This window comes from Balaenoptera ricei, chromosome X, assembly GCF_028023285.1.
Source record: "Balaenoptera ricei isolate mBalRic1 chromosome X, mBalRic1.hap2, whole genome shotgun sequence".
NCBI lineage: Eukaryota > Metazoa > Chordata > Mammalia > Artiodactyla > Balaenopteridae > Balaenoptera > Balaenoptera ricei.
The window spans coordinates 27,597,621-27,614,090 of NC_082660.1; the positions used below are offsets into that span (position 1 = coordinate 27,597,621).

The 16,470-nt window shown below is 36.2% G+C and overlaps 1 protein-coding gene across 1 annotated transcript in view; it reads left to right on the forward strand.

Annotated features, from left to right (window-relative positions):
- IL1RAPL1 (interleukin 1 receptor accessory protein like 1) overlaps positions 1-16,470 on the forward strand; it is a 709,594-nt gene that overhangs the window by 666,289 nt on the left and 26,835 nt on the right. The window contains exon 8 of the mRNA XM_059911765.1: positions 885-1,030. Coding sequence (XP_059767748.1) covers positions 885-1,030 — 146 coding nt within the window. The remainder of the gene's footprint in view (positions 1-884; positions 1,031-16,470) is intronic.

Genomic DNA, 16,470 nt, shown 5'->3' on the forward strand with positions numbered 1-16,470 from the left:
CTGCCATTTCTCATGTTCAAAACTTCACTATTATCTCATACCCATACACTGTGAAATGCTAAGGTTAAAGAAGGATAATGAACCTCCTAACTTTTCCCCTCTCTCCTGTTGTGGGTGCTCAGGGAATGTTCTAGAAAGGTAATTTTCTTTAATTCTGCATTAGGAAGTATTGTGCAGAGGTGAGTTACCAAACAGGTGGGAGGGCAGAGGTGGAAACTTTGTGAGCAAGGAAAGGGAGGCTTACTTTGAAGTTTTCCATTTGTTCTAAAAAGATTGCTAAAATCCTTGACAGTGAGATTAGTGAGCATTTACCATTAATTTTAAATGTCAGAATTAAACACTTCATCAGAACATTTAGTCTACAGTTTTGTAATTTCATGTTTCTTTTAAAATAGGAATTGATTTGCACCGTTAAAAACAAAAGCCAGGCTAGAGATTTCAACTGAAATGTCAAAATAGCTCAGAAATTTTCTATTCTTCCTTTTATTTTTTTAAATTAACCTGATAGGTAATTAGTCCTCCAGCTGAAGACATTAGAATTTCTTATCTCACCCTTACATCATATTTCTTCTTAAAGGGAAAGCAATTTGTAAACTTTTCAAGGTCTCTCTCACCTCTTTATTATGACAGTGTGATTGTCCTGCTAAGAGAGATAATTAACTGCAACTTCATTAGCATCTACACAGACAAGCTTCCTTATTAGAAGTGAAGAAGAAAAGGGCATGATATAATTTAATTAAGATAGCATTAATCCATGACCAAATTTGAAGCACAGATGCTGTAGGTTTTTTCACATCAGATTCACATTCATCTAAATGTTTTTCTTTTTCATGTATGTGTATGTTTGTGTGGGGTTTTTTGTTTCGTTTTGCTTTATATTTTAGAATCCTTAAGGAGCATCTTGGGGAACAGGAAGTTTCCATCTCATTAATTGTGGACTCTGTAGAAGAAGGTGACTTGGGAAATTACTCCTGTTATGTTGAAAATGGAAATGGACGTCGGCATGCCAGTGTTCTCCTTCACAAACGGGGTGAGTGTAACCTTCTAAGCTTGAGTGGTTGACTTAACCTTTAATGGAAGGGAAATAATTTGGAAGCAAAAAGTTTTTTAATTTTTTTTTTACATAAATTTATCCTAAATAAAATAATTACATTAGCATTAGGGCCATCAAAACATGTAACACAGCAGATAGGTGACTAGCTCAGAAACTAGAGTCAAACTTAGATTCCTTGCTGTTTTTTTGTTGGCTTGTTTGTTTGTTTGTTTGTTTTGGCCGCGCCTCATGGCATGCGGGATCTTAGTTCTCGGACCAGGGATCAAGCCCACCAGGGATTGAACCCATGCCCCCTGCAGTGGAAGCGGGGAATCTTAACCACTGGATCACCAGGGAAGTCCCCCTTTCTCTGTTTTAATACGAACTATATAACCTTAGGAATGATATCCAACTTCCTTAAGCTTCAGTTTCCTGGTAATATGGAATGGGGAAAATAATAATATCAACTCTTCAGTGTGTTTTAAGGACGAAAGAAGACGATAAATGTGAAGAGCTTGGCATGGAGCCTGTACACAGGAAGTATTTAGTTAGATGCTACTTATTATTATTAGAAATAGGCAAACCAATTAAAAATAACCAGGACACTTTTAAGTCAAAGATTGTGCTCCTTATTGGAAGGCTGTCCATTGAGTGTAAGAATTATGTCCAATGGATTCCCCATTGTAGTTGACGTTTTTTTCTGCCTTGGATAAGTTTCACATGTGTAATATCCTCCCATGATTAATAATAATTCACTAGTGAATTAGGTGTCAATTATTATTCATGAATAGCAATTCACTAAATCTGATTCCACGGCAACCCCAACACCTTACACACAGGGATAAAATATATATAAATAGATACTGAATTGTTTGAAATTATAGACGATTGTAAAATTTGAGCCATGCCTTTTAGTTGGTGAAACTTTTCATGTACATCGCAGAGAAAAATATATTTTTTCTACATTATGCTAAGTGAAAACTTTCTGGATGTTCTCTTACTCAGCAAATTCACAGTGATTTTAATTTCAAAGCACATGTTTAATCCTAAACTCTTTGAGGTTGGAAAGGAAAGAGAATGCCGAAGACTGTTCCCGTCACTTTAGTGGACACTAGATTCCCTTTGAATATTGTTACTGAAAGCTATTAAAACAGACACCTCTGTTGTCAAGGTGACTATAATATTAAAATACTTTACTTTTGGGGGGATGTTAACTGAGGGAAAAGGTAAGCAGCAGTTAGTAAGCAATATGATTGTTTGTTTCTCTAGCTTAACACATATATTCAGTCAATGAAGGGATTTAGAGTAGAAATATTATACATATAAAAGGACAGAAATAGCTTCTCATGGTGGGAAGCAATTTAAATGTGTAATTGAACTACTCCATAACATCTTCCTCAGTGATCGGTCAGCTTATACTGGATCACATTCCTCCTCAAGGAAGCCAATTCTATCTTTGGAAAAACCTAACTATTAGAAAGCATTCCTATTTCACTGTCTGTCTACCCCTTGACCTCACTTTTAATCTCTCTTCCCCAAAATAGCCCTTCAAAAGTTTGAGGACAGTCACCATAATCCTTCTGGGCCTTCATTTCCCTAGATTCAACTTCGTTAGTTCCTTTTATCCATTCTTTTCTGTGGATAAAATACTTGCACCATTCTGGTTACTCTCTTGAGCAACATATATTTCTTTTTAGGACAAAGTAGGAGTGACAGTTAAAGTAAGGAAGCTGGGTTGTTTCCCAGGAGGATACAACTATTAAAGCTCTCTTCTAGCAGCCAGGCACACAGCCAGGAAGGGGCACACAGCCCCACGCTATTTCTAGCATGTGTGGCCTAAGGTTAAGTTGCCCATAGCTACAGAAACTTCCAGTACTACAAAAATAAATGACTGAGGAATCAAGGAAATTGTTTGAAAAAACTTTTCCAATACTGTCTAATTCCCCAAACATGAAGAAGAAAGTAGTGGACAGTGTTAGAGCACTCTTGAATACTTAGATCTTCCACAGTGTTTTTCAAATATGTATTTATGCCAACAGCATTTTATGCTTAATAAAGTAAAAGCATTAAGAAGCCAAAAAGAGTTCTTCAAGGTCATGTTCTCCAAAAGTCCCTCTTAAAGTTAGTGTTCACCTTCCTTTTAAGGGAGCTGCAGCAAATAAGTCCTCAATTCACAATGGCAGCAGTGTGGAATGATCTGTCCCAACCATCTACGGGGAAAAACAAAGGACTCTAGTTAACAGATGGCATAACTGCAAGTTCCCCAGCCCTGAAAGGTTCAGAAGGTCAAGACACAGCACATGTGAGCTGATAGTTTGGGTCTTTGATCATAGGGTCCCTGAAAGAGTTAAATTGCTGTCATGCTAGCAATTATATAATGACCAGATGAGTTACTGTATTGCTCAGAAGCCTAAAGCTCGGAGAAGAACCGGAAGCTGTCCCTATGAATCATATTTTTCTGCCATTGACTCATAAATCCCTTAACTATCTTACAGGCCTTCAAAGACTTTCTTTATAAAATCTCCATAGAGAGATATGTTAAAGCAGTTGATGAATACAGATCTTGTAAGTCAATAATTATTCATTCCTCTGACAAGTACACTTGCCAGGACATACCTTTGCCAAAGTAACTTAAGCATTTTTCCCTCCACTGTTACCTTTAGTTCAGTATTGTTGACGTAATAAAAATGGTGTCAGAGCCCTCCAATGGGTGGTATGGATTCTTTGAGATATCATTCACATGTATCAAATGAATCTTCCTTAATGCCAAGAGGATACTACAATAAATAGTTCAGCTAGGACTGAGCTAGGGTGGATTCTGGGCCAGCCTTTTCTCTTAAAAAAAAATCTTAATTCCACAAAAACCGCCTAAAAATTTACTAGGAAATTTGACCATAGAAAACCCTTGCTTGAGGGGCTTCCCTGGTGGCGCAGCGGTTAAGAATCCACCTGCCAATTCAGGGGACATGGGTTTGAGCCCTGGTCCGGGAAGATCCCATATGCCGCAGAGCAGCTAAGCCCGTGCGCCACAACTACTGAGCCTGCGCTCTGGAGCCTGCAAGCCACAACTACTGAGCCCCCATGCCACAACTACTGAAGCCCGCACGCCTAGAGCCTGTGCTCCGCAACAAGAGAAGCCACCGCAATGAGAAGCCCACGCACCGCAACGAAGAGTAGCCCCCACTCACTGCAGCTAGAGAAAGCCCGCGCGCAGCAACGAAGACCCAACGCAGCCAAAAATAAAATAAATAAATTTTTAAAAAAAGAAAAGGAAAATCCTTGCTTGAGAATATTCAGAGTTGTTGATTCCTGCAGCCAGGGAAGGTACTTGGACGGTTAGGTCATGTCACATGCTATACAGAGAACTAGGTTATACAGTGAAACAGAGACCAAGGGCCATGGGGCCATATTAGTGTATGACTACCCTGCCCCTTATTCCTCACTCTAGTCCCTGGCTTGACAAGCTTGGGAGTTAGATCCTTGTTCCAAAAAGAACCAAAGCAAAGAGTAGACCGACATTCACTACTGTGCTATTTCTTGTCTCCACCATTGCCTATTGAATTGAATTCCATATATGTTTCTGAATCTGTTACCCAGATGTCTTTGCTTAGATTCCTAATTGCTGCTACCCGATTCGACCACACATCAAACACTGACCTTCAGTTTCCCTCCAAAACCCCGACCTTTTATTTTCCTTGCATTTTTATGTTTTCCATTTCTCTAACACAAACAGTTCTCCAGATGGGTACTCAGCAGCACTGTGCTCTGGCCTCTGGGCTAGCCCCTCTTGCACCGATCCGGCAGTCCTAAATTTCTTATTCATTCTCTGAGTTTTTCGTCCATACTCTAATTCTGGATGACCTCACAGCGTGGGCATGTTTACTCTCTGGAGCAAAGTAGTTTAATGTTTAAGGGTTTGGACTCTGGAGCAAGGCTGTCTGTATAAAACCTACTCTCTGCTTACTAGCTATGCTATCTTGGACAAATCCCTTATTCTCTGTGAGCCTCAAATTCCTCTTGTATAAAAGGGGAATAATAATAGTACCTTCCATATAGAGTAGCTATGAGGATTTAATAAATGAATATATATCAATATGTATCACAATGTCTGACACATATTTATCACCTAGTAAACGTTAGCAGCTATTACATGATTTTTCTACTCCAACTACATGATGTTCTGGGTAATTTAGGATGCAGCAATAACGTGTTCCATTAAAAACTCCCTGAAATCGAATTTATCTTTCATTAAAATGGTCAGCTGTAGCTCCAGCAATTTTGTTCCATTGATTCTATATTTTTCCTTATAACAGACTTACTTTAGTTTGAATGTGCTGTCCTAAAGGATATCTTCATTTATTTATTCATGCATTTAATGATAATTGTTAAGAACCTACTATGTGTCTGGCACTCATAAAATTAAATGAACAGGAAATAAGAACCAATATAATTTGAAATGCCATCATCTGCTTTTTAAATTACATTGATATTAAGCACTTCTAATGTATTGATAGAATTGTGCTTCTAGGGAATGTTTGGCTTTGAAACTGTCACATTAAGGGAATGTTCATTAACAGTCCTGTTGTAAATGGTTATGTTTAGATATATCGATTACAATATTATGGCACTTCATTCATCATGAAGTAGTTTGGGGACTGGCAAAGTATCTACCTCAGAGACTAGCACTAGTTAATAATGATAAATATCTAGTTTTTCTCTATTCCCCCTCAAACCCATTTTAATTGTTGCATGTGCAGTCTCTCTCTCTCCCTCCCTCCCTCCCTCTCTCCCTCCGAAGAGTGTAATCAATGGGAATTAGACTTGCTCTATAAACTCCCTAGTCCTCGGAATATCCTTAGTAATGTAATTAACATGCACATCATTTAGGACGCATTGTTTTAAAGCCAGATGAATTTAGACCCAGCGGACTCCTTATCCCTTCTTATAATGAATCATTTTTGTACTATGTGCCCCTATCCTTGTTAGTATTTACCTAGTGCATTTATTTGCTGAGACATACAGTAAGACTATAGAACTGTTTAAAGCTCTCTCGGGGCTCATCCTTTGACATCTTCGACCATTGATTTCAGAATATGGAAAAGCCAAACTTTGCCCAGACATCAAAACCTCCTACATCTCTTTATGGCTGCCTCTCCGTAAAAAGACCATGACCCATTAAAAACTGAGTAGGCATCCACAGAAGAGTCACTTTTACTGAGTCGTTACTGTGGGGGAGGAAAAATCATTTTCCCTCTACCTTTCTAGGTTCTTGGCTGAGACACACCGTGTAATAAAAGATAGATTAACAGGAGAAAAACAGACATAAATTTAATAACATGTATTCCTCCTGTATACATGGGAGATACCCAGGAAAACTGAGTAACTCCCTGAAGTGGCCCAAGCCAGCACCTTAAGTACCATCTCCAGCTAAAGACAAAAGAAGGTGTTGGGGAGCAGGGGAAGGCCAATTATGGGAGGTGACCAGGAAAAGCGCGGTAAACATGGGCATGGTTGTTCTGCAGATTTAATTCTCTGCCTTCTCCATTGATGAGTTTCTGGAGATTCAGAGTCATCTTCTTCCTGGTACAGCAAGGGAAACACCCTTACAAATGAGGATTTCTTTTATAAATGTAAATATCTCTTACAAAGAGTAACTTCTACTTGGTTTTTAGAGCTTCTCCTGTGTCTGCTGTCTCTTAAAAATAATCAGCCTTAAATAATCTTTATATCAAAGAGGCATATTTTCGGAGGGTATATTCTGTCCCTCTTCTTTGCTTATGCAATGCCAAAATATTAGAGAACTTTAGTTATGTTGCTGCAGCATCTTCAAATCAGAGCCATCAGGTTTAACAAATTCTCTCTTTGGATAAGATCTGACATTTTGAAGTCAAAGTTTTATTCTATCCTGTAACATTTTTCTTGCTTCTCTGCTCCTCAATTATGTAAGACGTTTAATCTGACCTCAATTCTCCTTTTTTTCTTGGCAACTAACACCAAAACAAGTAAACAAATAAAAACCACATTGGAGGCTATTATGAATGCCAAGAGCACAAATTGTCTGGTACTAGTGATTCTGTACCTTTGAGTTTCTTGATATGGACATTGCAACAAGATTATTTGACTGCCACCAAAATTACAGGCATGAAAACTAGACTTTTGAGCTATTTCCTCAGATATAGAATATATGATTTAAGTGAGGTTAACTCCAAGTTATTTTTGCCTCAACAGTGGAATATCTTTTCAAAGGTCTGTTGATCCCAGTTTTTCTTGATCAACTACAGCATGGATATTTGTTATGTAGCATAGTTTTGCCTTTCAGTCCGTTTGGTTATCGTTTTCCTAAGTGTGAACTGGAATATCCAAGCAGCATCTTTGTTAGGAAAGAAAAGGACCACTCTTAGCTGATGATTAGCTTATTTCTCAATTAATAAATAACAAGGGAATGATCCGGGACAACACCCATATTGAGAGCCAAGGATGATAAGCCCTTCAGTTTTTATCATTCCTGTTAATCATGTGGGGCAGAGCTCTTAGTATTTAATTTATATATGGGCATAGTCATTGGAAGTCCTTTATTTTGTTTGTTTTCCTAACTAAATGTTAAATTCTTAATAAAGATCTTTAACTTGTACATCATCACATAAATGTGATGTTTGGGATGGTTAAAGTTCAATAAGGAATCTCCAGATTGAACTTTTAAATGCCTCTCGAGGCGAGGAAGCCAAGCCAAACACTTGCCATCATGCATGCCTGTAATATCTATAGCTTTGGGTGAGTTCCTCTCTTTCTGAGGTCCCCAAAATATCCTGAGGTTCCTGCACCTGCCAGGAAGTGACCTTCCTTACTCCCCTGGTAAGGCTGCCGGGAACCCTGTAAGCAAGGTGCCAGGCTGTTTTTCCAAAGGGCCTTATTGGCTCCGTAAAGTCGACCTTAGTTCCTTAAAGCTGTCTGGTCATATCTGAGTCTATACATGTCTCTCTCAAATAAGACATTCCAGTGAAAACCTTGGTAGTATAACAAGTTTCCAATTGTGTCCTGTTCCAAGGAGAACAGATTCTTATTGAACTTATGTAAATATAACTATAATGCCCTGAAAATAAGAGTATTCACCATGAGTTTCTGAATTCTGGAGGGATCAGGTAGGGAGAAAAATATAAATGTTTCAATTCTGCTTATAAAGATATAATTTACTGAATTGCTATTAAGTCATAGTATAAGATTAAAGGTTTTCTTATATCTGAAAAACAAAGATTAAAAAGGTAGTTATAGTTCAGACAAAAAAGTCATAAAATTATAGTCATAGTCATCAATTTATTCAGTCCCATGTGACTAATTCTAGTTGCTCTTATCTTTTGTTAGCAGTTTTGTGAAGCCATCAGTTTTTCGATTAGAGTTCTATAATTTCTTACCCAATTCAGTGGTATCATCTGAAAGTTATCAGAAAGATACATTGTCAGAAAGTCCTTTCTATGGATCTTCTTGAAGATGAAGTTTTTGTTTTGTTTGCAAAAACATCAGAGTAAAACAATAATTGTCTATAAATGACCAAAGTCTTAAAATGGCATGGTTAAAGATCTGATTCACTGTAATGCAATTGAAAAGGGAATTTGATTATTTCTGTGACACATAAAATTTTAAGATAATAACTAGAATTATGGCTAATAACATTGTAGCAGGAAATATCTGAATTTTAGGAATTTTATATAATTTCTAGAACATTTATATTAATAACATTTACCCAAATAATATAACCTAAGAACATTTATCATCACTTATTTGACAATGCTTCCCATATCATTTAGCATACCCAATAAGCCTAATTAGTTTAATATCTCTCTTTTATAAGGAGAGAGAGCAAATATTTTGAGGTATTCCAGGGGCCTTTTGGAAAACCCCAAATTATTTCCAGGTCAATAAGACTTCATCAGAATTTGACTTGGGGGAAGTTTGTCAAAAATATCAAAAAATTTTAAAACACTTGTCAAATAGGATCATAGGTCACTATGAAACAATACTTAGTTATCCACTTAAAATGACAAAGACTTCACAGGCAAATACAGAAAGTTAAATAGTTGTAAAAAAACTTAGCTCTTATAATATTTGAAGAGACTCGGGTTTTTTTCCTAAATAGTCAAAGACCTGATAAAGATAAAACATAGTAGAATTTTTGTTTTTCTAGACAGATGGCATTAATGATAAAGAAGATCTTTGTTTACAATTGCTTATTAAGAGCAGACCAATAATCTAAAAAAAAAACTTTGTGCTTTTAACAGAAAGCAAAACCAAATTCTAATTTTGTACAAGTGTACCTTTGATACTGAAATTTATTCACATAATTAAATTTATCCCAATCTTAGCCAGCTTGATCACACATAAAATTTCTTTCCCAAGATCCCTTTTTCACAAAACTTCTACAACTTTCTATGTCCACTTTAGTTTGCCCCTTTTTCTCTTTCCCAGTTTGAAATAATCAGCTCTAGGACAAAAATCACTTTTATTTCTCTCAACAAAAATGCATCTCCATTATCTCATGCCTTTTCTTACCCAAAAATACATTTTACTTCCCTTGCATACAGAATTGTTTCCCTTATTATCTCTAGTATCCTTAATCACATGTAATAATTAGAAACCTTAATTTCTAGTGAAAACAAAGAAATAAATCATTGTGAACTACATTAGCATTTTGTGGTGTGGAGAGTTTATAAATACCTTTTTTTTTAATTTCAGCTCTTTTAATTTTTTTATTTTTTATTGAAGTATAGTTGATTTACAATATTGTGCCTATAAATACCTTTTATAATTCCTAGAAATATGTGCCCTTTTAAATGGTGCAGTCTTTCAGTGTGGCACAAGACATGGTTACTGAAAGACTGAAATTCATCTTTAGTTTCTCCGCAATAGGAAGTCAAAAGTAGATAAGACTATGTTCAATAATTAATGTTTTATTATTTTATCTTATTTGGAAATGATCTAGATATTTAATGAATTTCCATCATTTAATTTGAGCTAGCGAAACCCTAAGGGTGTTAAGTTACCAAAAAGATTTGGGGAACTATTTAAGTAAACAATCGTTTTAAAAAGTTCACCTGAAAACTCTTATCTCATTTACATCTATTTTATACATTTGTTTTTAATAATCACACTTAGATTACCTCTGAAGATTTTATGAGACATTAAAGCAGTTAGCCATCTTAAGTTATTTTTCTTGTTGACAAATTTTGTAACAGAGATAACATGAACTTACTTGACTTTTAGTAAACCTAGGTAGAATAAAAGTATTATACTGAATGCTGATAACTTTAAAGATACACCTGTTTTAATTAAACCAGTAACTTTAAATTTGCTTTTATTGACTAAAGGTTAATCATAGATCACATGAACTTTTGCGTTAGTTCCTATGACATTTAGAAATAATTTATGTAAGCACTTACTTTAAGCTGAGTAAATAGAGCTCTTTTACAAATTAATTATGGCATGACCATCTAGAGATATAAAAATAACCCTATCTGTAATGTACACACCAGAGAGAATATTCCCACTGGTCCTAAAGGCAAGCTGGATCTACCTCACCACACCCTTGCCCACGATCTTTGCAGGTATCTTTGGTGATAGCTCTATTCTGGGAACAGGCCCTTTATTTAAATTATTTTAGGCAACTAAGACAGACATAAAAAGAAAAACTTCCTGAGTTTCTATTTCTTAAAAATAACCAGACTAAGTTGATCCTCATACCAAAGAGACACATTTTGGGGTGGCAAAATTTGCTCCCCTACACCACTCTTGGAAAGTCAACCCGAAGTCCCTAGAGCAGTGCTTTACCATCTTCTGTTGTGGTTGTTATCGCAATCTTTACAGTACACAGAAATCACCTAGGAAGTTTGTTAAAAAGTGATTCAAAATCACTAGTCTGGGACTTCCCTGGTGGTCCAGCGGTTAAGATTCTGCACTTACACTGCAGGGGGCACGGGTTCGATCCCTGGTTGGAGAACTAAGATCCCACATGTCGCGTGGTGCAGGAAAAAAAAAAAAAATCATTAGTCTGAGGTGAACTCAAGATTTGAATTTCAAACAAGTTTCTTGATGCTGCTGGTCTGTGGACCACAGTTGGCATACCAAGGTCTTTGCCTAGACAATAGGTACTCTAATAAACTTGGTAGAATCTAACAGGTGAAAAGCAACTAGCTCTCTTGAGTTCACTGTTGCCATCACAGAGGAATGAAAGAGGGGTATAGCCAGTCAGCGGGACTAATTCTAACTAATTGCCTCATTCTTTTTACGTGGTCAGCACCTTTGAATCTGTTTGAACGTTTGTACGTTGCCCTCACATCTAGTCTTAATGAGGTTACTTGCCTCATGTATTCAATGAAATTGTGCTTTATAGGACACATTTACTACTCAGAGAGATGTCTGAAAGAGCACTGTCTTCAAGTATTAAATAATTAACCTCTTAAATGAAGAGGGCCTTCATTGTTGGACACAGTTCCTCCGTATCCCTTTTTAAAAAGGAAATCCACTTAGGGATGTCTCAACAACCTATATATGGATATATACATATATTTCAGCCTATGCAAATAGGCTGTATACAGTGTTCAGCCTGCGCAAATAGCAGTTCCCAAGGAGGAACAAGATATATGATGGGCAGTAAATACTGCTAATTTCCTGTTTTAAACACTTGTATTCAGCTAAATCTCAATTATGTGTAGTAAGGAAGGGCAGACAGTATGAAGATTGAACCTCCACATATTATTGGTCAATGATATGATCGCGAAACAGGCAAAGAAAAAAATAACACAGTAACAGAACCTGGATAAACAGTTCCTATGTGTTCAAAAGTTCAAATCATTTTTTACAGGCGTCTTTCTAGCATCTAAAGAGGTTATAAAAACACAAGTAAACCTACAGTGAGAGCAGAGGGAATTCACTGGAACTCAGATCTTTGCCTTGGAAAGTAACACACAGGCACTTTAAAAAATAATAATTCAGTTTAAGATATTTGCAAGAAGCCCACAGATATCATTGAGCACGCACATAGCACAATTCCACATATGTGATCAGAGATCACAAACAGAATAGCATATCCATGGCCACTACCCACCAACACACCATTCACTTTTACTTCTCAGAACTACCTTAATATTCTCATTATTTCTGGGTCAGGACAACCTACTGACTGACAATTCTTCATATCCTGCTCAAAGTCTCACTTCACTGCTGGTTAAAGATGATTCATATAATGCTGTTGTATGAGAAAGCAATAAATCATTCCCATTCACTAAATATGAATTAAGTCCCAGCTCTGGGCAAGGCACTGGGTTAGTTGTCCTCAGTAGTTGAGTCACTGCTGCCAGAGGGATGTCTATCACCATCCTGGGGCATGAAAGCAACATTGTTGGGGAGAGGAAGATGGCTGTGCGTTTTTATGGCTGTGAATTCCTGCACTCAGTTGAGAAATCGCACAACTGGGTCAAAAATGCAAGGTATAACTTTTAATAAGCAGTTCCCTGTATATCAAACTTTGACAACCACGTCAGTAAAGTGAGAAGTTAGTCGTGACACATAAAAAAATGCTAACTACTCTCTCAGGTCATATAGTAGGAAAAAACGTGTTGATTTCCAATAAATTTCCATGGTAACTTGTATTAGATTTTAGTGCTGAGAATTACATTTGCCATCTGTAAGAAATATGTTAGCTATTAGTCTCTACTTTTAGGGCACATATACTATTTTTAGCATGTGTTCTATGAAGAATGATATATCTGGAGGTTGATTTCTCTAAATTAAAAATGGACATTTAAATGCTATTAAAATAGATTTTGTTTGTACTTCACAAAAAGAAATCCAGTGGTATATTTAAGAAAGCACAAAAAGGTCATTTTAAAGATCACCCAAGAATCATTACCATGAATTAGAATTTGATATGAATGAGGATTGACTGAAAAATTGTGACCAGGGATGAAGAAATGGACAGTTACTTGAGAGTGTTTGTTTTTGACTCTTCACTTGTGTGTGACCTAAAGCAAGTCTCTTTATGTCATTGTTCTTCATTTTTATCATTTGTTAACTAATTGTCCTTAAGCCACAGTGCAGTAGTCTTGTAAGAACATATTAAACTCCGGGTGACTAACAGTATATATTAGCCCATTCATCAGATTTTATAGGTTCTCAGAGTTTTGAGTCATTGTACCTCATTTTGCAAATCTTGAAAGTGAAATGAAACAGTTGCTCTTCCCAGGAATTTTCTTATAGTTTTAAGTGTTTGTAAAGTTGACTCAGATCTTTAGATAAGTTCCTATAACTGCAGAATAGAAATTATAATTCCTTAAGATATGCTATGGCAGATCAAAGTGCTGACTGGTAATGGTTACCAAATTTATGGAAACTAAAATGGAAGAGGCCATTATCAAAAGCTAAAGAATGATACTTAAATTGCCTGACTTAAATCAGTTTGGAATTCTAATTCTAGTATGAAATATAAAGTGAATATGACTTGAAAACTCATTTATACTACTTCACCATTTCAAGGTAATGACTCACAACTGCTTGGGTGCATTTCTGATTCTCCCCAAGTGAACAAATACATCTATATGATTTAGCTGTATCACTATCGAAAGTAGCTAAAAGGAATACATTAAAGATATCACAACAAAATTCCGTATTGGCCATCGTCTTGTGCAGATTAATGTCAGTGGCAACTCAGTAGTCCCATAAAAGTTGATAATATTAAAATATATTTTCAACTTGCCACGTGGCATGTGGGATCTTACATCCCTGACCAGGGATCAAACCCGCGCCCCCTACAGTAAAAGCACGGAATCTTAACCACTGGTCGGCCAGGAAAGTCTGTCAACTTTTAACTATTCTCAGACCAGTTTAGCTTCCTTGTCTGTAAAACAATGCAATTAGACTAAAATTTGAAATTTGAAATCCATATTTTCTCTAAAATGGGATTATGTTTTAACCTGCTCTTTCAGGGAATATTTGTAAACTGTTGCAAAAAAACATGGTTATTATTTATATAGAGAAAAACTCCCTGTTGGTGTTAAATAATTCCTGCTAGACTTGCCTGGCTGAACTAGGCATCTATTAATGATGATTGGGTAAACAGACAGGTGAATGAAAAATTAATTAGGCTAAAGAGTTTACCATAAGGGCTCTTAGCAAAACACAGATTATAAACCACCTTGGATAACTCTATTCCAAACTGTCCAGAGTAAAAGGCAAAATATAAGCTATTTTGAAGTGTTAGCATTTAAAACTATAGGTCACTTGCCCCTGTTAAGTTCACTTGAAACCTAATACACTAGAAAGAGATGCATTAAAAAAATTTTAACTGAAGTAGTAATAGTGGTTATCTCAGGGCGGTCTGATTCCATGTGACCTTTAATTTCTTTTTCTTATTGTTACATGATTTTCAAAATTTTTACAGTAAGCATATTTTATAGAGTCAGGAAAAAAGGTGAGAAAAAAATAAATGTATTTTGATGCAGTCTCTGAAGAATTTTAAAATTCTTACAGGAAACCTACCATTAATCTGTTTGCTCTAAAATCAAGTTATTTCCACATTTTAAAAGTATGTTAAAATCTGTTTCCTTGAATGTATTCTTGCTTCCACTTTATATCTGTCTGTATTAGAAAACATTGCATGTTAGGGGACACCTTGACTTTTGCATTTTCTCAAACCACTGCTAATTTTCACACACCAAAAATCAATACATAGAGTGAGACAATAAGATAATGCCTTACTCTTTGTGAAGCAGGGCAGTATTACCGCTGTTTTGGTAAAAGAGAATTCATTATTGAGGACAGGCTTTTCATATATCCTGACGACACAGGCCACTAAAACATATGAGCCACCCACTTTATTCTCTACTTTGTCGTGGCTTAAGGAACTTTTTACTGTTCCCTTAGGAGGAATCAAGGAATGGTAGTTTCTGCTATTGGTAGTTCCCAAAGCATGCCTATTCCTTCACAGAGTGTTGATGGGAGAAAAAGAAAAAACTTAAATGTTGATAAACTCTTGACTAGTATCTCTTTACAAAATGAGAAAGGAAGGCAAACTTACCACTATTTTCCTCAACATTTTTACGTTTTCAGAAAACAAAGAGTGATCAAAAAAGATTCAACAGGGATAAGAAATGGATTTTTCTGTTACGTCCTTTGAGGGAAATGATCCAGCATGCGGTTTGATTATTGTTTTTGCCTTAATAGTCTCTAGCTCTGTGGAATGACCAAGATTTTGAATGAAACTTGTCTCGTGAGAGAAACAGCTTTTGCTGAACACGTTTTATTCTAATGCTTTCAATAATTATGAAATAAGTTAAAATCTTAAAGGAAGAAAATTATAATAATAACATAAAATTCTAAAGTTTATCAAAGCATGCCATTCTGTATATTGCAGTAACTCCGTTTTTACATGTGTAAAATATTTTATAAATCGATTTTTAACAACTGAATATACTGACTATACTACAAATCATCATACGATTTTTTTAGAAGTGTTCAGTGTTTCTGTCGAGAGCATGGTTCCTTCTATTGGTTATCTAAGCAGTCCAGATGTTCTGGGTTCTTTGGCCAGTCCAAAGCATTCCCAGTGGAAGACCAAATTCTTTTAACTGTGACTATATATCCTCTGGTGGAGGATTGCTTTTAGGATAAACACTGCAGCCCTTAACAAAAAGGAGTAAAATGGCAATGCCACCTTCACTGTGACAATTTTCTCTCCAGAGACGTTTTGTAACATTCCATCTGTGACTGTCCATTTGTATGACATGTTGAAAAGGAAATTCCTAGTAGAGGTAAAACAAATACTTTTTCTTCTAAGAGGTTTTCTTTTAGGCATCAGTGAGGTTTGACACCTTTGAATACAATGGCCCTGTCTTCTAAGCTGGTCACCCGAGGCCCATTTAGTTGTTTATTATAGCAGTATCTTCCTTTGTCTGGCTTCTCCCCATCATGCTCAGTTGTATGAGATCTAAGATGAAGGAGACCCCATCTGAATACTTTGTATGTGTCTGTGTGTGCAAATACATAATAGTCTGTGTACAGCCCACATTATGGTCTTTGGATAGACCTATTTCAAACATTGCTTTCAGAATCCAAAGGGGAAATGTTTTCAGACATAAAGCTCTGTCTGTGTTAGTAATACCACATGGTACATTTTGAAAATATATATCAATTTTCCACTAGGGAGAATCATTGTCCTATTTTTCTGACCTAATTTTAAGAAACCTGACTTAATTGATACCATGAATCCTTCAAACAAATATTTATTTTCAAGGTGCATGCTAGCTGCTTGGAAAAGGAAAAAAAAGATAAATATATTCTAGCTGAGAAATCAGAGCATGAATTTGCCTACCATCACCCATTACACCATACACTTGCTTTCCCCGTACTCCACACCAAACTACTTGCCAAACTCCTTTGCAGCCACTGTCCTG